Source organism: Podarcis bocagei (genome assembly GCF_964188305.1).
Source record: "Podarcis bocagei genome assembly, chromosome: 8".
Taxonomy (NCBI): domain Eukaryota; kingdom Metazoa; phylum Chordata; class Lepidosauria; order Squamata; family Lacertidae; genus Podarcis; species Podarcis bocagei.
This window is the reverse complement of record NC_138133.1, coordinates 64131189-64146638: the sequence shown is the minus strand read 5'-3', so window position 1 is coordinate 64146638 and position 15450 is coordinate 64131189. Positions and strand designations below refer to the sequence as shown.

At 47.0% G+C, this 15450-nt stretch overlaps 1 protein-coding gene across 2 annotated transcripts in view; it reads right to left on the bottom strand.

Moving 5' to 3' along the window:
* Positions 1 to 15450, bottom strand: part of WWP1 (WW domain containing E3 ubiquitin protein ligase 1) — a 55731-nt gene that overhangs the window by 4865 nt on the left and 35416 nt on the right. For both annotated transcript variants that reach the window (XM_081204479.1, XM_081204478.1), the window contains exons 11-19: positions 14324 to 14378; positions 14160 to 14244; positions 13935 to 14063; positions 13519 to 13591; positions 13352 to 13423; positions 12285 to 12373; positions 9805 to 9964; positions 487 to 620; positions 254 to 394 (exon numbers count right to left, since the gene is read on the bottom strand). In XM_081204479.1, coding sequence (XP_081060605.1) covers positions 254 to 394; positions 487 to 620; positions 9805 to 9964; positions 12285 to 12373; positions 13352 to 13423; positions 13519 to 13591; positions 13935 to 14063; positions 14160 to 14244; positions 14324 to 14378 — 938 coding nt within the window. The remainder of the gene's footprint in view (positions 1 to 253; positions 395 to 486; positions 621 to 9804; positions 9965 to 12284; positions 12374 to 13351; positions 13424 to 13518; positions 13592 to 13934; positions 14064 to 14159; positions 14245 to 14323; positions 14379 to 15450) is intronic.

Genomic DNA, 15450 nt, shown 5'->3' with positions numbered 1-15450 from the left:
CAATACTTGCTCTGCTCAGATATATTGCTGAGAAACTTTGGGCAATTTCTCCTGGGCCCCACACCTCATCCCATTCTGCTTGACAGAGTATTCCAACCCTACAGAGGTCCCTCCCACCCCCATGCCCAGAAGGTTGTGGAGGGAAGAGCTTCCCCCTGCTGACAGAATGTGAATTTCTGCATTGATAGTGATGAAAAAGTTACAAGAAAAATGTTTGACAGTCTTTTAATATATATATATATATGCACCATACCCAATGTATTCTTCTTTGTTCTCTTCGGTTACAAGTAAGTTTGAGCCTCCTAATTTCAGCTCATGCGAGGTAACTTTTCCTAGAAGCTCCATGTCAACACAGAAGTACATTTCTAAGTTGCACTCTTCAATGTTGTTGTCCCTAAAGAGAAAAATTAACCAAAGATAAATGAAATATAATCACTTTACTAATATGACAGAAAAAATAGTGAACTTCTGAAAAGATTTACAAACCTTATCCAAATTAAGGAATTATAAAATTCAGTATCAATAGATTCCAAATCCTTTATTGTGAGTTTCTTATTTAACATGCGCTTGTAGAATGGCAGGGAAAACCCAGTATCAATGAATTTGCCATGAAACAATGCCTGTTAAGGATTTAAGTAACAACAATTCAGTATTTCAGCTTCAGGTGCATCACTCTGAAAAGTGGTGACTGTTTATAGAAAGTAGTAATCTTAGGGGAAACTAATACCAATGAAATAAACACTCTAAATCAATAAACCAGAAGATAACATGATTCTCATTATCAGAGTAATATCCCTTCAAATGCAGTCTAAACTAGCAGAGCACATCAAAGTCTTGCAGCCAGATTCTCATTACATGAATTATTTAGATGAGTCTACTGCTCAGTACATTATAAAGTTTGGCCAATTAAGGATATAAAGTACATTGAGGTGTCTAACCTGAAGAGAATGAATGAGATGAAAAATAAATACGGTGATAACTTTTAAAATGAAAGAGTTCTGTTATAAGAATGTGCATAGGAACATAAATGTGATTAGCTGCCAAATGCAGAGAGAAAGATTACATAATACAAATTCAACATGTTGCCACCAGGGGGCTTTCAGATTGTCCCAAGAAGCTCCAGAGAAATTATCAAAGATTCTTTCCTAGTCAAATCTTTTAAGTAGATTAGAACAAGGGAATGTTACAAAACACATTTTCTATACAGTACTGTGTGATTTCTCATTTCCATAGTGCAATTATGAATTTGCTTTTTTTCAATTTGCATATTGTCAGAGCTGCTTCAAGATCCTAGCTCACAGAGGATCACGCTAGCCAGCGGTCATTAAGTAAAAGTCTTTATTGAATTACAGTTTCCATTCTCACGCTGCTGTCTGCAACTCTACGTCTACTAGCTAGATCGGCGAGGCTCCGTCTGAGTCTCCGCCCCGTGCGCACCAACTTAATATCCTAGCCTTGCTCCACCTTTTCCTCCTGACTGTCCTCCTCTGGGTCCCTCTACCCCCCGGGGCTTCTTCCTTCCGGGATTCTTCTGACGCTGACCCGGACCCTTCTGCCTCCTTGCGCCGGGCTTTAGGACCTGGTTCCCTTTCGGGGCTGCTCACTGCGCCGCCTTCCTCTGCATTTGAACTTGGCGCGCGCGCCCAACCTTCCACTTTCCTCTTTACCGTTTCTTCGCTCCCCGATGGAGGTGTGGCCACTCCTGACTCCTGCCCTCCCTCCTGTGGTGAGCTGCCAGCGCTTCCCCCCTGGCTCCTTTCCTCTTCCCTGCTTCCTGGCGGTGACGCTGGTCCCGATTTCCAGCTGCTCCCCCCTGAGTCTCCTCTGGCTTTATCTTCCTGGGGTGCCTCTCTAGATTCCCCCCTTGCCCTGGCCACTGGTGCTCCTTTCTGTGAATCCTCTGATTCACTGGAAAGACTGGGAGATCTCGGGTCGTCGTCATCACTCATCCTTTCCTCTGTCTCCTTCCCTTCGCTCTCTGTTTCCTCCCTTGCCCGTGCCTCTGCACCTAAACCCCTGACATCCATCCCCCCCTCGAAGCCCCCCAGTCCCCCCTCCCCTCCTTCCGGTGCTGGAGCTGGGGGCTGCTGTTGCAAAGGGACGAACGTCGGATATCGGTCGCTTCCCGTGGCAGGCCTCCATCGGAACTCTTCCGGGTCTTCCTCCCTGCTCTCGTTGACGACAGTCACCTCCTCTTCCATCTCTGTGCCGCCGTGCTCGAAACCAGGGTCGTCCCCGAAAATGTCCATGTCCGTCTCTCCCGCACTTCCTCCAGGCGGCGTTGCTCGGCCGGAACAGTCCAGCCACTTCCTGCGGAACTGCTCCTCCGGCCTATCGTCCCACCAATACGAGGGTTCTGAGACAGATCCCGAGGGTGACCCCTCCGGGGAACGGACGTCTCGTGTCGGTTCCTCGTCCGAGTCGAACCCCCTGAACGTGCTGTCCGAAAGCGTGGGCGTGAAAAGCCAGTCGTCGAAAAAGTCCGCTGGCATAGGTCTATGTGGGAAGAGGGCATGAAACTCGTCTTTGAGCAGAGGTTCGTCTAAAGCGTAGCCCGGCACCCAGCTGTTAGCACTGGCCGGGGTGCCCTCCCTGGCGAGAAAGTATTCTACTCCCTCTTCCCCCCATCTGGAGTCCAAAATCTCCGTGACTTCGTTGATGCGCTCCTCCTGTGCCACTCCCGCGTGCCCCGTTCCTTCTCTGAGCGGACTCGGCGCCGTTCCGGGTTCCTGGAACCTGTGCGGTGCCTTGTAGGGAGTGAGCACCGATCTGTGGAACACCGGATGCATTCTGGAACCCTCCGGAAGCGCCAGCCTGAAAGCCACCGGGTTGACCTGCTCTTCGACTTGGTAGGGCCCCAGTTGTTTATGCCCTAGTTTCTTCTTGGCCAACGACCTGGCCGGCACTGCGTGGGCTGCTAACCAGACCCAGTCTCCCACGTGGAGCTCTTCGCCAACCCTTCTGTGTTTGTCCGCTTGTACCTTGTATGCGTGTTTAGCCAGCTCCAGGTGGCGCCGGAGCTGATCGTGGACTTCCTGCAGCTCCGACGCGAACGCATCTGCTGACTGCGGCTCCCCTTCTCCCCTGCATTCCAGTCCCGGGAAGGTTCTAGGGTGCCGCCCGTTGTTGGCGAAGAACGGCGTGACGCCCGTGGATACGTGCTTCGTGTTGTTGTAGGCAAACTCTGCAAGCGGCAGGTAATCCACCCACGTCGCAGGCTGTTGGTTCGCATAACATCTCAGGTACTGCTGCATGATGGCATTGGCTCGCTCCGCTTGCCCGTTGGTCTGCGGGTGTCTCGCCGACGCCAGATTGATCTTGACGTTTAGGAAGCCCATCAGCTTCTGCCAGAAGTTCGAGATGAACTGCCGCCCGCGGTCGGACAGAATAGACCGTGGCAGACCGTGAACCTTGAACACGTGGTCTATGAACAGTTTGGCGGTTTGCTCTGCCGTGGCCACCTTAGCACACGGAATGAAATGCGCCATCTTGGAGAACAGGTCCACCACCACCAACACTGCCGTCTTGCCCCTTGAGCTGGGCAGATCCGTGACAAAGTCCAGAGCCACCCTTTCCCAAGGTTCGACCGGAGTTTGCAGCGGCTCCAACAGTCCAGCCGGCGGTTTGTGCACCGTCTTTGCCCTCTGGCAAGTGTCACACCTCGCCACGTAGTCTGCGACCTCCCCTCTCATTCCAGGCCACCAGAAATCCCTGGCTACTAATTCCACCGTCTTCTCCTTGCCAAAGTGCCCGGCCGTGGGTGCGTCGTGCAGCTGCTGTAGCACCTTGGCTCGAAGTTCGTCACCCGGCACGTAGATGGCCCCTTTACGGATGAGCAATCCATCTCGTAGCTGGAAACCGTCGGCCGCTGCCTTGCCCCCTCGCACCTCTGCCATCTTCGTTTGTGCGAAGGAGTCCCCCTGCAACGCTCGCCGCACCGCCTCTAGGTCCACGGTCGCCGCGGCGCACGCCCACACTGTCGGTGCAAAGATGTGCATGGCGGCCGCTGGTGTTGCGTCCTCCAGATACTGTGGCTTGCGGGAGAGAGCGTCTGCCATGATGTTGGTGTCCCCCGGGACATACTCTATTCGGAAGTCGAAGTCCGCAAAGAACTCAGCCCAACGTATCTGCCTCTGGTTCAGGAACTGTGCCGTGCGCCAGTGTTCCAGATTCTTGTGGTCCGTGCAAACCTGCACCGTGTGCTTGGCGCCGATCAGAAAGTGCCTCCACGCCTTGAACGCTGCATGAATGGCCAGCAACTCCCTGTCCCATATGGTGTAGTTCTGCTCGGACTTGCTGAGCTTCCTGGAGTAAAACGCTCCCGGCCGCCACACGCCCTGCTGGTCCTTCTGCAGCAGGACCGCCCCCACTGCTCTGTCCGAAGCGTCTGTCTCCACCCTCATCGGCATGCTGGGGTTGACATGAAGCAGCTGCTCTTCCGACGCGAAGAGACGCTTGAGGGCCTGAAAGGACTGCTCCGCCTGCTCTGTCCAGATGAACTTCTTCTTCTTGGAGCTAAGGGTGTCAGTGATGGCCGCCGTCTGCATCGCGAAGCCCTTGATAAACTTGCGATAGAAGTTCGCAAAGCCGACAAACCGTTGGACCTCCTTCCGGTTGCGTGGGCTCTTCCAATCCAACACTGCTCGAACCTTGGCGCTGTCCATGGCGAGCCCCTTGTCAGACAGCTTGTAGCCCAGAAAATCCACCTCCGGCACGTCAAATTGGCACTTCTCCAGCTTGGCGTAGAGCCTGTGTTGCTTTAGCCTGCCCAGCACTTCCTTGACGTGCTTGTCATGTTCTTGCTGCGACTCCGAAAAGATCAGGATGTCATCCAAGAAACAGACGCACGTCTTGTAGAGAAGTCCCGCCAACACGTGATGCATAAATGCTTGAAAAACGTGAGCGCCATTTTGCAGTCCAAAAGGCATAACTCTGTATTCGTAGGTACCCAGTGGCGTGAACATGGCTGTCTTCCACTCATCACCCTCCCGCATGCGAATGAGGTTGTACGCCCCCCGCAGGTCCAACTTGGTGAACACCTTTCCCTTCCGTACCTTCGCCAGGAGGTCGTCGATGCGGGGCATGGGGAAGTCCGACGGCTTGGTCACACTGTTCAAAATCCTGTAATCCACTACGAGTCTTTTTTGGGGCGTGTCTCGCTTCTTAACAAAGAATACAGGACTGCCCCCCGCTGCCTTAGACTCTCGGATGAAACCGCGCTCCAAATTATGATCGATGAAGTCTTTGAGTTCCTGCAGTTCGTCCTCAGACATGGAATACAGCTTCCCTTTAGGCAGCGCCGCCCCCGGCAGCAGGTCAATTTTGCAGTCATATGGTCTGTGAGGGGGTAGCCTGTCCGCCTCCTTCTCGCAGAAAACTTCCAGAAATTCTGCGTACTTGTGGGGAATCGCTTGCAGCGTGCCTAGCAGCAGCTGTGACTCCTCTTCCTCTCCTTCCTGCCTGGGTACGATGCAGTGTTCAGCACAAAAGGAAGAGCCGAAAACCAGCTGCCTCTGGAACCAAGCCATCGTTGGGCTGTGCTTGTCCAGCCAACTCATGCCCAATACAATGGGCGTGTCAGACAGTTGAGTGACGTTGAAGCTGATGACTTCCCTGTGATTTCCAAGTCGCATCACCATTGGTGGCGTCTGCTTCACCACTTGCCCCCCTAGCAGCTCCCTGCCATCCACAGTGACAACCTGCAGGGGCAGTGTGGCCGGCAGCAACTGCACAGCGTGCCTGTCGACAAATTCCTGCCCTATAAAGTCCGCGTTGCTGCCGGAGTCGATGGTGATTGGCACGTCCATGGTGATTCCAGTGGGCAGCTGGAGAGATGCTGTGAGCCTCACTACTGGTTTGGGCGGGAGGGGGTTCACTGGCTGTAAAATCTCTGGGGACTGCGTCACTAACACGTCTGGCTGGGCCCCAGTGCCTCTTCCTCCAGCCAGACATCGTCGTTTCCCTGCTGTGGTCCTCCCTGCTGCGTTGCTGCAGTCACCATTGCTGAGGCTGCAGTAAGCTTGTGGGGCCTCTGGGGACACTCTTTCGCCATATGCCCTGGCTGCTCACAGACGTAACACTTCCTGGTCCCTCTAGGAGGCTTCGCCTTCACTGCTGCCGGTGCTAGGGCTCTGGTTGCTGACTGAGCCCTTGCACCTCCAACCTCCATAGGTTCGGCTCCTCCTCCTGGCGGAGGCGTGGATTGCGCCCGTGCTGCTTCTCTGGGAAAGAAGGAGGGGCCCCCGGCTGGTTCGCGCCCTCCACGTCCTTCGTCCTTGCTCCACGGACGTCCTTCCAGCCTCACCCCCACAGCCAGTGCCCTCTGAACGACCTCCTGGGTGGTTCGGGGTCTCTCCCCCCTCGCTATCTCATCTTTAATCGAGTTGTGCAGTCCCTCCCAAAAGAGGTCTCTTACAGGAGCCGAATCTCTGTCCCATTCCAGGGCGCTGACCAAGGCGAAAAAGCGGGCATGATACTGTCTGACGCTGGCCCTCCCTTGTCTCAGCCCATGCACCTCCTTCCGTGCAAGATCAATGTCAATACTTGATAAGAAACACCCATCCATCGCTTTAATAAAGGCATCCGCATTCTGGAGCGCCGGATCGTTATCTCTCCATAAATTGCGCAACCATGCTTTCGCCTCCCCATGCAGATGGGACATGATGAACCCCACTCTCTCCTGTTCATCTCTAAAGTCTTTATGCAACAGTTGCAGTGCGCACAGTACGTCGGCTCTAAAGTTGGGATACTGTTGCAGGTTCCCATCGAAGTGAGAGAGCAGTCCGCCTGTCCGTCTCGCCAACCCAATTCCCTCCTGCCGGGGTGTTTGCTTTGCCAGTACGTCTAACCTGACCTGGAGATCCCTGCAGGCGGCAGCTGCCTCGTCCTCTCTCTTCCTGGATGCGAGAACCTCGGCGTTCAGTTGTGCCACTGCTTTTCTGAGGTCCTCTATCTGCTGCTCAGCCGTCATGTCTCCTGCCGTTCGTGAGCTCGCTAGTGGGCGCCTGTTTCTCTCCCCTCCTCGAGGCTGCAGATGCCCACAATGTTGAGACGGAGCCTACTGTCAGAGCTGCTTCAAGATCCTAGCTCACAGAGGATCACGCTAGCCAGCGGTCATTAAGTAAAAGTCTTTATTGAATTACAGTTTCCATTCTCACGCTGCTGTCTGCAACTCTACGTCTACTAGCTAGATCGGCGAGGCTCCGTCTGAGTCTCCGCCCCGTGCGCACCAACTTAATATCCTAGCCTTGCTCCACCTTTTCCTCCTGACTGTCCTCCTCTGGGTCCCTCTACCCCCCGGGGCTTCTTCCTTCCGGGATTCTTCTGACGCTGACCCGGACCCTTCTGCCTCCTTGCGCCGGGCTTTAGGACCTGGTTCCCTTTCGGGGCTGCTCACTGCGCCGCCTTCCTCTGCATTTGAACTTGGCGCGCGCGCCCAACCTTCCACTTTCCTCTTTACCGTTTCTTCGCTCCCCGATGGAGGTGTGGCCACTCCTGACTCCTGCCCTCCCTCCTGTGGTGAGCTGCCAGCGCTTCCCCCCTGGCTCCTTTCCTCTTCCCTGCTTCCTGGCGGTGACGCTGGTCCCGATTTCCAGCTGCTCCCCCCTGAGTCTCCTCTGGCTTTATCTTCCTGGGGTGCCTCTCTAGATTCCCCCCTTGCCCTGGCCACTGGTGCTCCTTTCTGTGAATCCTCTGATTCACTGGAAAGACTGGGAGATCTCGGGTCGTCGTCATCACTCATCCTTTCCTCTGTCTCCTCCCCTTCGCTCTCTGTTTCCTCCCTTGCCCGTGCCTCTGCACCTAAACCCCTGACACATATTATTCCTAAGTATGTAAAAATGTAGTAGGAGTGGGGAAACTGTGGCCTTCTTGATATTGTTGGACTCATAATTCCCATAAGCCCTCACATGACCAAAGACAATAGATGCTAAACAACTTTTGTAAAGCCACAGGTTATTCGCCCCTGCTCTATGGGATTTGCCCCATGTTTCCATGCTCCTAAGCTAAATGTCCAATTCCTTAAGCATTTAAGGAACTTGTTCAATCCCTCTGGTTCCTTTATTTCCATTTTCTGTACAGATCACTTGCATCTTATGTGGGAGTTACGTTCTGGGGATAGCAAGTAAAGCTGAAATAGTCAAAACAACTTCTTGCAACAAGAAGGCAGAGAGCTTTTAAGCTTTCAGACTTGCTTACTAGGCTCTGCTGGACCCATCTGAGATCTCATGAGAGCCTCTCATAGCCTGGTAAGCAAGGCGGAGAGTTTAAAAGTTATTTCCATGCCAGGAAAACCCTGCACAAAAAGAGCTTTTAAGCTCTCCGCCTTCCATGCATTTAATTTGTGTGATTTCAACTGGCCAGTCTTCCAAATGCATAAATTTGAGATTGCTTAAGTTAAACACATGTTAATTGTGAGTGACTTTGACATCGGGCACTCAGAGTAGTTTTGCTAATATGGGGGCACTACAGAGCTGCGTAACTGCAACATACTTGCCCTTTTATTTTCAGCCTTTCCCTTATACAGTGGTACCTCGACTTCCAAAATGTTCAGAAACCAAGGCGCAGCTTCCAATTGGCTGCAGGAAGCTCCTGCAGCCGATCGGAAGCCGCATCAGGCGTTTGGGTTCCAAAGAACGTTCGCAAACTGGAACACTCACTTCCAGGTTTGTGGTGTTCGGGAGCCAAAACGTTTGAATCGCAAGGCGTTCGTCAACCGAGGTATGACTGAACCTCCTTATACTGAAGCTGCAATCATACATATACTTATCTGAGGAGACAGGAATAGGAATGCACTATGAATTCCTGTTTTGCTGATGTGGCATACTGGGCTGATATTTTCAGCAAATTGTCAATTCTGAACCCAATATTTCATTGCTAGGTAATTACAATTAATTTAGAATTTAATTTAGAAGCCTCAGTAAATATATTTGGTCTCTTCTGCTAAAAAAAAATACAATATGCACTGCTTTTCACTTTCATTGAATCTCCTTTGTCATTCTATTATCCCTTCACTCACTTTGGCGAGTACCTCTTAAATTCAAATGCACCACTGCATCTAGTATAATGCTGGGTCTTTATCAATATTAAATTATAATGAATCATGCCCAGAGCAAGGTATGTGGTTCTTTAACTTCTCTAAAAAGCTGTTGTTCCAAAGGTCTGGAACCAGTTTGCTGTGAGCTCTCCTTACCCCATAAACGCTTACTTGACTGCTTCAACCTGCGGAACTACTGTTACACATGCCACGTAATACCCATTCCACATTTGTAAGAAATCAATATTTTAGTGTGGCAGCACCAACACTTTGTAGCTCCCTGCCTGTTTATATCAGGCAGGCACCTTCACTGTGCTTTTTTCGGTACTAAAAACATTTTTGTTTAGAAAAGTCTATCCTGGTATCTAGAATGTTCATGTGTGTTTTAATTATGCTTTTAGTTTATTGCTGATTTTAATTTTCTGAACGTTTTCAACTCTTGTTAATTATTTTTAGTGGCAGTATTTTTATTTTTTTATTTTTGTAAACCACTCAGATTTTTTTACAATCAAGAGGTATATACATTTTTTGAAATAAGCAAAACATATTTTAAAAAACAACCGAACTCAACCTCTGGTCCTAGAGTCTAGGACAATGATAGAAAATGTACCAATCTCTTCTTCACATGCTTGTTATAACCATTCAGGGAAATACTTGATTGAATTGCTGGTGAATGAAATCCAAGTATGACAGACAGCCATGTGTACTCAAATACGAAACACTCCAGAAAGAAAAACATACAGCTTGAAACAAAAAATGATCAAACTCACCATGGCAATAAACCGTCCAATGAAACAGAAATATGAAAGATGATCTGGATTTATTGTTGATGCTGGATTTATCTGTAGGCAGTAGTTGCTTTTTCCAGCATATTCAAATAGACAGTACATAGGGTTCAGCACTTCATGGGAAAGCAAGAAGAACCATTCTCTACAAAAATTTACAATAAATAAAACACAAAAATCTAACACTGGTGTCTCCAAGCATTCATAAAAATTGACATTAAATATATAAGATACAGCCTTATGTCAAAGGTAATGAAGAATGCTTTGAAACAATTTACTGCAGGCAATCACCCAGCTGAACAGACAATATGGCTTTAAACTGAAAAAAGTGGTTTCCTATTGCTGGGTGAAAGTCTGCAGGAAGAGCTTTCAAAGTACTTCTTACGTTTCTTTCCCAACCTGGAATTCAGCTGTCTAGTATTACATGAATATTTGATTTGGCAGTATTATATAATACACACAAGCAGAAAGCCCTGAAGTCATGTGGCCCAACATTTCAATATTTGCAACCTTAATGTGATCCCCCAAGTTACTAACATATGGAAAACGGCAAATCACCCAATAACAGTTTTTATCCTTTTTTCTAGGAAGTCTTTATAATCTGGAGTTATCATCCATTGGCTGTTACCAGAATTTCCCAATTCTGATTTTTTATATATTTCTGAGTTCAACAACTTTTTGTCTCATAGGTAAAGGTAAAGGTAAAGGTAAAGGGGCCCCTGAGCATTAGGTCCAGCCGTGGCCGACTCTGGGGTTGCGGCGCTCATCTCGCTTAATTGGCCGAGGGAGCCAGCATACAGCTTCCGGGTCATGTGGCCAGCATGACTAAACCGCTTCTGGTGAAACTAGAGCAGAGCACGAAAAAGCCATTTACCTTCCCGCCGGCGCAGTACATATTTATCTACTTGCACTTTGACATGCTTTCGAACTGCTAGGTTGGCAGGAGCAGGGACCGAGCAACGGGAGTTCACCCCGTCACGGGGATTCGAACCGTCAACCTTCTGATCGGCAAGTCCTAGGCTCTGTGGTTTAACCCACAGCGCCACCCGCGTCCCTCTCTTCTGTCTCATAGGTAAAGGTAAAGGTACCCCTGCCCGTACGGGCCAGTCGTGTCCGACTCTAGGGTTGTGTGCCCATCTCACTTAAGAGGCCGGAGGCCAGCGCTGTCCGCAGACACTTCCGGGTCACGTGGCCAGTGTGACGAAGCTGCTCTGGCGAGCCAGCACCAGCGCAGCACACGGAAACGCCATTTACCTTCCCATTATAAAGCGGTACCTATTTATCTACTTGCACTTTAGGGGTGCTTTCGAACTGCTAGGTGGGCAGGAGCTGGGACCGAGAGACGGGAGCTCACCCCGCCGCGGGGATTCGAACCGCCGACCATACGATCAGCAAGTCCTAGGCACTGAGGTTTTACCCACAGTGCCACCCGCATCCCTTCTGTCTCATACATTCAATTAAAATCAATTTCCTCACTTCAAGCATGTGCTGCATACTCACAGCAAAGATTCCCCTTTGCACACAGAAAATGCACAGACCTCATTTGGACACAACAATAAAACATGGCTTATTGTCATGGGAATGGGCCCAAATGAGCCTTGGACTCTCACACTCTTCCTATCAGCACAGCTGGGAGAAGCATGGAAGTGACTGGTGCTGCTTCAGACTAATGGCAGTCACAGTTAACTAAAACAATCCAACTTCAAGCCATAATTTATGAATCTTATTTACCAAAGTTAAGATTAATCACAATTTAGGGTATAGTGCACAGATACAATCTACTTGCAAGCTCCAACATCCATATATATATAGATGCTGAAAGTCTCGGAAGCTGCCCAATTGCCCAGTTAAGAGTCTTTTCCCATGGTATATACCTTCTACCTTTGCAGAGGAAAAGCCCCTTGCTATTCCTTAAAACTGCTCTGAATAAACCTAGTATGCATGCAGTTTTCCTTCACTGCTGAGGACTGGGCTTCAAGAAAATATTTGCCACTGAGAAGATTTCAAAAAGGAGACTTGAACTCAGTGTATTTCCTCTCAGCCACCTCATCCTAAACCTAGAAAGCCCCTTTGCTGCCAAAGATTATGAGAGGAGAGACTTGCTTGGGGAAAGCTCCAAGTTGTTTTGGTCACAGAAAAAGGAATGCTGAACCACCGCAATTTCCCCAATCGTTTGCTCCCAGCATGTTCATTACATTTTAAATGTCAAGCCTCTCCACTTTCCCCTATGATTTTTTTCCAGACCACACTTAAAACCTCGATAAGCTAGCATATTCTCATAAGAAAACTGTTATAGCAGTCTCTTACCAGCATAGTCTCTAGCTTAGTTTTGTATCATGCAGGCAACTTCAATAACCCACCTCTCTTTTTTTCTCCAGATACTCCATAAATTTATGGAGCAAGGTAGGTTTCTAGTCAATAAATACATACAAGAAAAAATTCAAGAGAAATTATTAATAATTTACCTAGCTAAGCCACCATAATCCAATCCTTCTTCTCCTCTGAATATAACGTACAATCGTCTTCGCAAGTCATAGGGTTTTAAAGCCATGATCTGTATACAAATTGGTGAATGCAAATGAAAGTAATGTTGAACAATACAAGGCAAAATAGTAAACAACTTAGTAGAATATATTACACATGAATTTTGATACAATGTGATGTGGTTTTATATAGAATTAAACAAATTTATCCATTAAAAATTTAAGGGGTGTTTAACTCTCCCAACGTATCTTTTTTCTGCCTCTTTTAATTTGCAGATACTTTGTTTCCTCTCTACAGTTTTTCAGATGTCCTTTCTTCTCTCTTACTACAGTGGTATCTCTAGTTACGAACTTAATCCGTTCCGGAGGTCCATTTTTAACCTGAAACTGTTCTTAACTAGAGGCGTGCTTTTGCTAATGGGGCCTCTTGCTGCCGCTGCACCGCCGGCACACGATTTCTGTTCTCATCCTGGGACAAAGTTATCAACTCGAGGTAACTCTTCCAGGTTAGCAAAGTTTGTAACCTGAAGCGTTTGTAACCTGAGGCGTTTGTAACTCGAGGTACCACTGTACATGCTCCCAGCCAGTTATGGATCATGCAATCCATGAAATGGTGAATTAGTCAATGATGGCTATATAGCATCATCTCTGAAGGAAAATGGGGCAGCACTGCATTTGTGAAGTGGGAGGAAACATCTATATTACCAAGATAATGCTTCACATACTTGGTTATGAAGATGGGTTTGTTTTTATCCCTTTCAGGTAACTGAGTAATGCTCCACATTTTCTCAAAATATAACACTGCCTAGACAATGTGGAAATCGTTCCTTCCTCCCACCTCCACATGACAGACAGGCAAATATTTTCCCTCAGTTTATGCAGCCCCAGAACATCCTTTCCTTGAAATGAAAAGCCCTCCCACATGTTGACTCAGTCCTATACAGACTAATTACACAAATTATTTCCTACTAGACACTAGGTAAGTGAAGAGCTGTTAGAAAGGAATCTAGCTATTTTTACCAGGTTTGATAATGTAAACATTGTCTTACCTGTTGGAAGGAATCTTCAAACAATGTTTGTCTGGATACATTGATCTTCACATGGCTTGGAAGAGCATTTGACTACAAACAGACAGTAAATCATGAAATACAATATGCAAATTTTAAAAAATACAAAATGCAAATTGAAGTTTACACTATCATTTGATCAGCATTACCTGACACAAGTAGCGGAAATGAGCTAGCTTCCACCTAAAGCTGCGTTCATAAGCAATTTGTGGTCCTTTATTTCTGTAATGAAATATAGCTAAATTTACTAAGCAGAAAATCAAGATTTTACAACACTTTCAAGTCCTCAGCAGTTTTGTAGATTTCCTTCAGATACAGTGAAAAGGTTGCAGCATACATGCTTCATGCTTCAAGGTCAGTTTTAAAATATCATCTAATGCTTAAAAAGTCATACCTCATAAGGTGTAACTCATGTACACCTTAAACAACCCATGTACATATTGAATCAATTAGCCACCACCAAAATTCATAAGAGATCCACTGCCTACTACCTAAGCAGTAAAACTATTACTCCTATGTACTATGAATGCAAATATTTTAAAATCTCCATCAACATCTCACTTACACAGAGGATTTACCAGTACGAGGATCACTGAAGGTAGTTGTTCGTGTATTATGATCAACGAAGTATCTTACACCTTCCCTGGTGTATCTGATTTCCCAGCCCTCAGGGAGGGGGTCTTCATTTTGTAAGCTGAAAAATATAAACGTAATATATTTCTTTAAAACCCCAATCACTTTACACCTACTTTAGCCTTGATTTATGAATAGAAAACACACATGAACATACCCTTGAGTCCGTGGATCTTCCCACTGTGTTGTCTTTGTGTTGTGATTTACAAAATACACTCTATCATTTGAATCAACTCTCCTTTCTGTAATAGAAATGAACCATTTAAAGCAAAGTTAACTATAAATAGGTGTCTATTTCACGAAGCTATTTACATTTCTTACCCCAGCCTGGTGGTAAAGGACCAAGTGGATCATTTTCCGCAGTCAGCATTGAAGCCTAGTGAAGACATAAGACAAAATATACAATAATTTATTTATTTTTTTAAAAGTCTATAAAAAACACTATTTCTATATTTAACAAGCTTCTCTTCACAACTAAATTTAAATGATTTATTTTAATTTTTTTTACATCCTTTCTATCCTACCATTTCCAGCTTCAGATTTCCAGCTGGCTTTCTTTCTTTCTTTCTCCACAACAGACAGGCTGAACATGTGCTGTGTGACAGGTAGCACTATTCACTTTGCAAGCTTTCTTCACAGAGAAGGTGATATAGAAAGAAGGCGTCATCTCCTTGTCTGCTGTAATTCATCTCTTTTTTATTCCAGGTGACCTGTTGATAACTTTGCTTCTAACTAGGTAGAACACTCCCCATGTCCGAGGCCAACACAAGTAGACTAAATCTGGACTGCATTTGTACCAGAAGGTGATCAGTTGGCTTTTCCACTTTTTGTAAAGTGTTGTGGGTACCCACCATAGAACAATATATATACTTAAGACTGTATGATCAATCACCCTCTGCTCTTCTAAACCCACATGGTTATCTGCACATGGGGAAGGAATGCATCTCAGACAGGTATACACCTAGTTTAAATAATTTGGAATATCAATACAATCTAAGCAACAGAGTTGTCTCGTGAAATTTAGATTTAAATAAAAACAGTTCAGAATTGTCCATAAAGCACAGTGATCTCCACAGAGATTCTGCACTGTGAACTTCAGTGAAAAGTTGGCACATTGGCTACGGTTCTGTTATCGGTTATTAATCTTCTTCAGATAGATTCATAACATAATCAACTTGCAAAAGGAATGGGACAAGACTAAGTTTAGTTGCACTTTGTTCATGTTCAAATAAATGAAGCTGACTTTTCACATTAATTTCAGTACAATCTATGTGAAACTAACTTACGACTAGATCCAACCAGTTTGCTACTTCTGAAGACACAAATGAAAAAACAACAACACAAGTTACAAAGCTCTGGCTTGAAAGCTAAGACTTAACAAGGAGGCACTGTAAGTCTTTAGGAAACCCTGCACCTAGGAATTCCTCCTTTGAATTCAGACATAACAG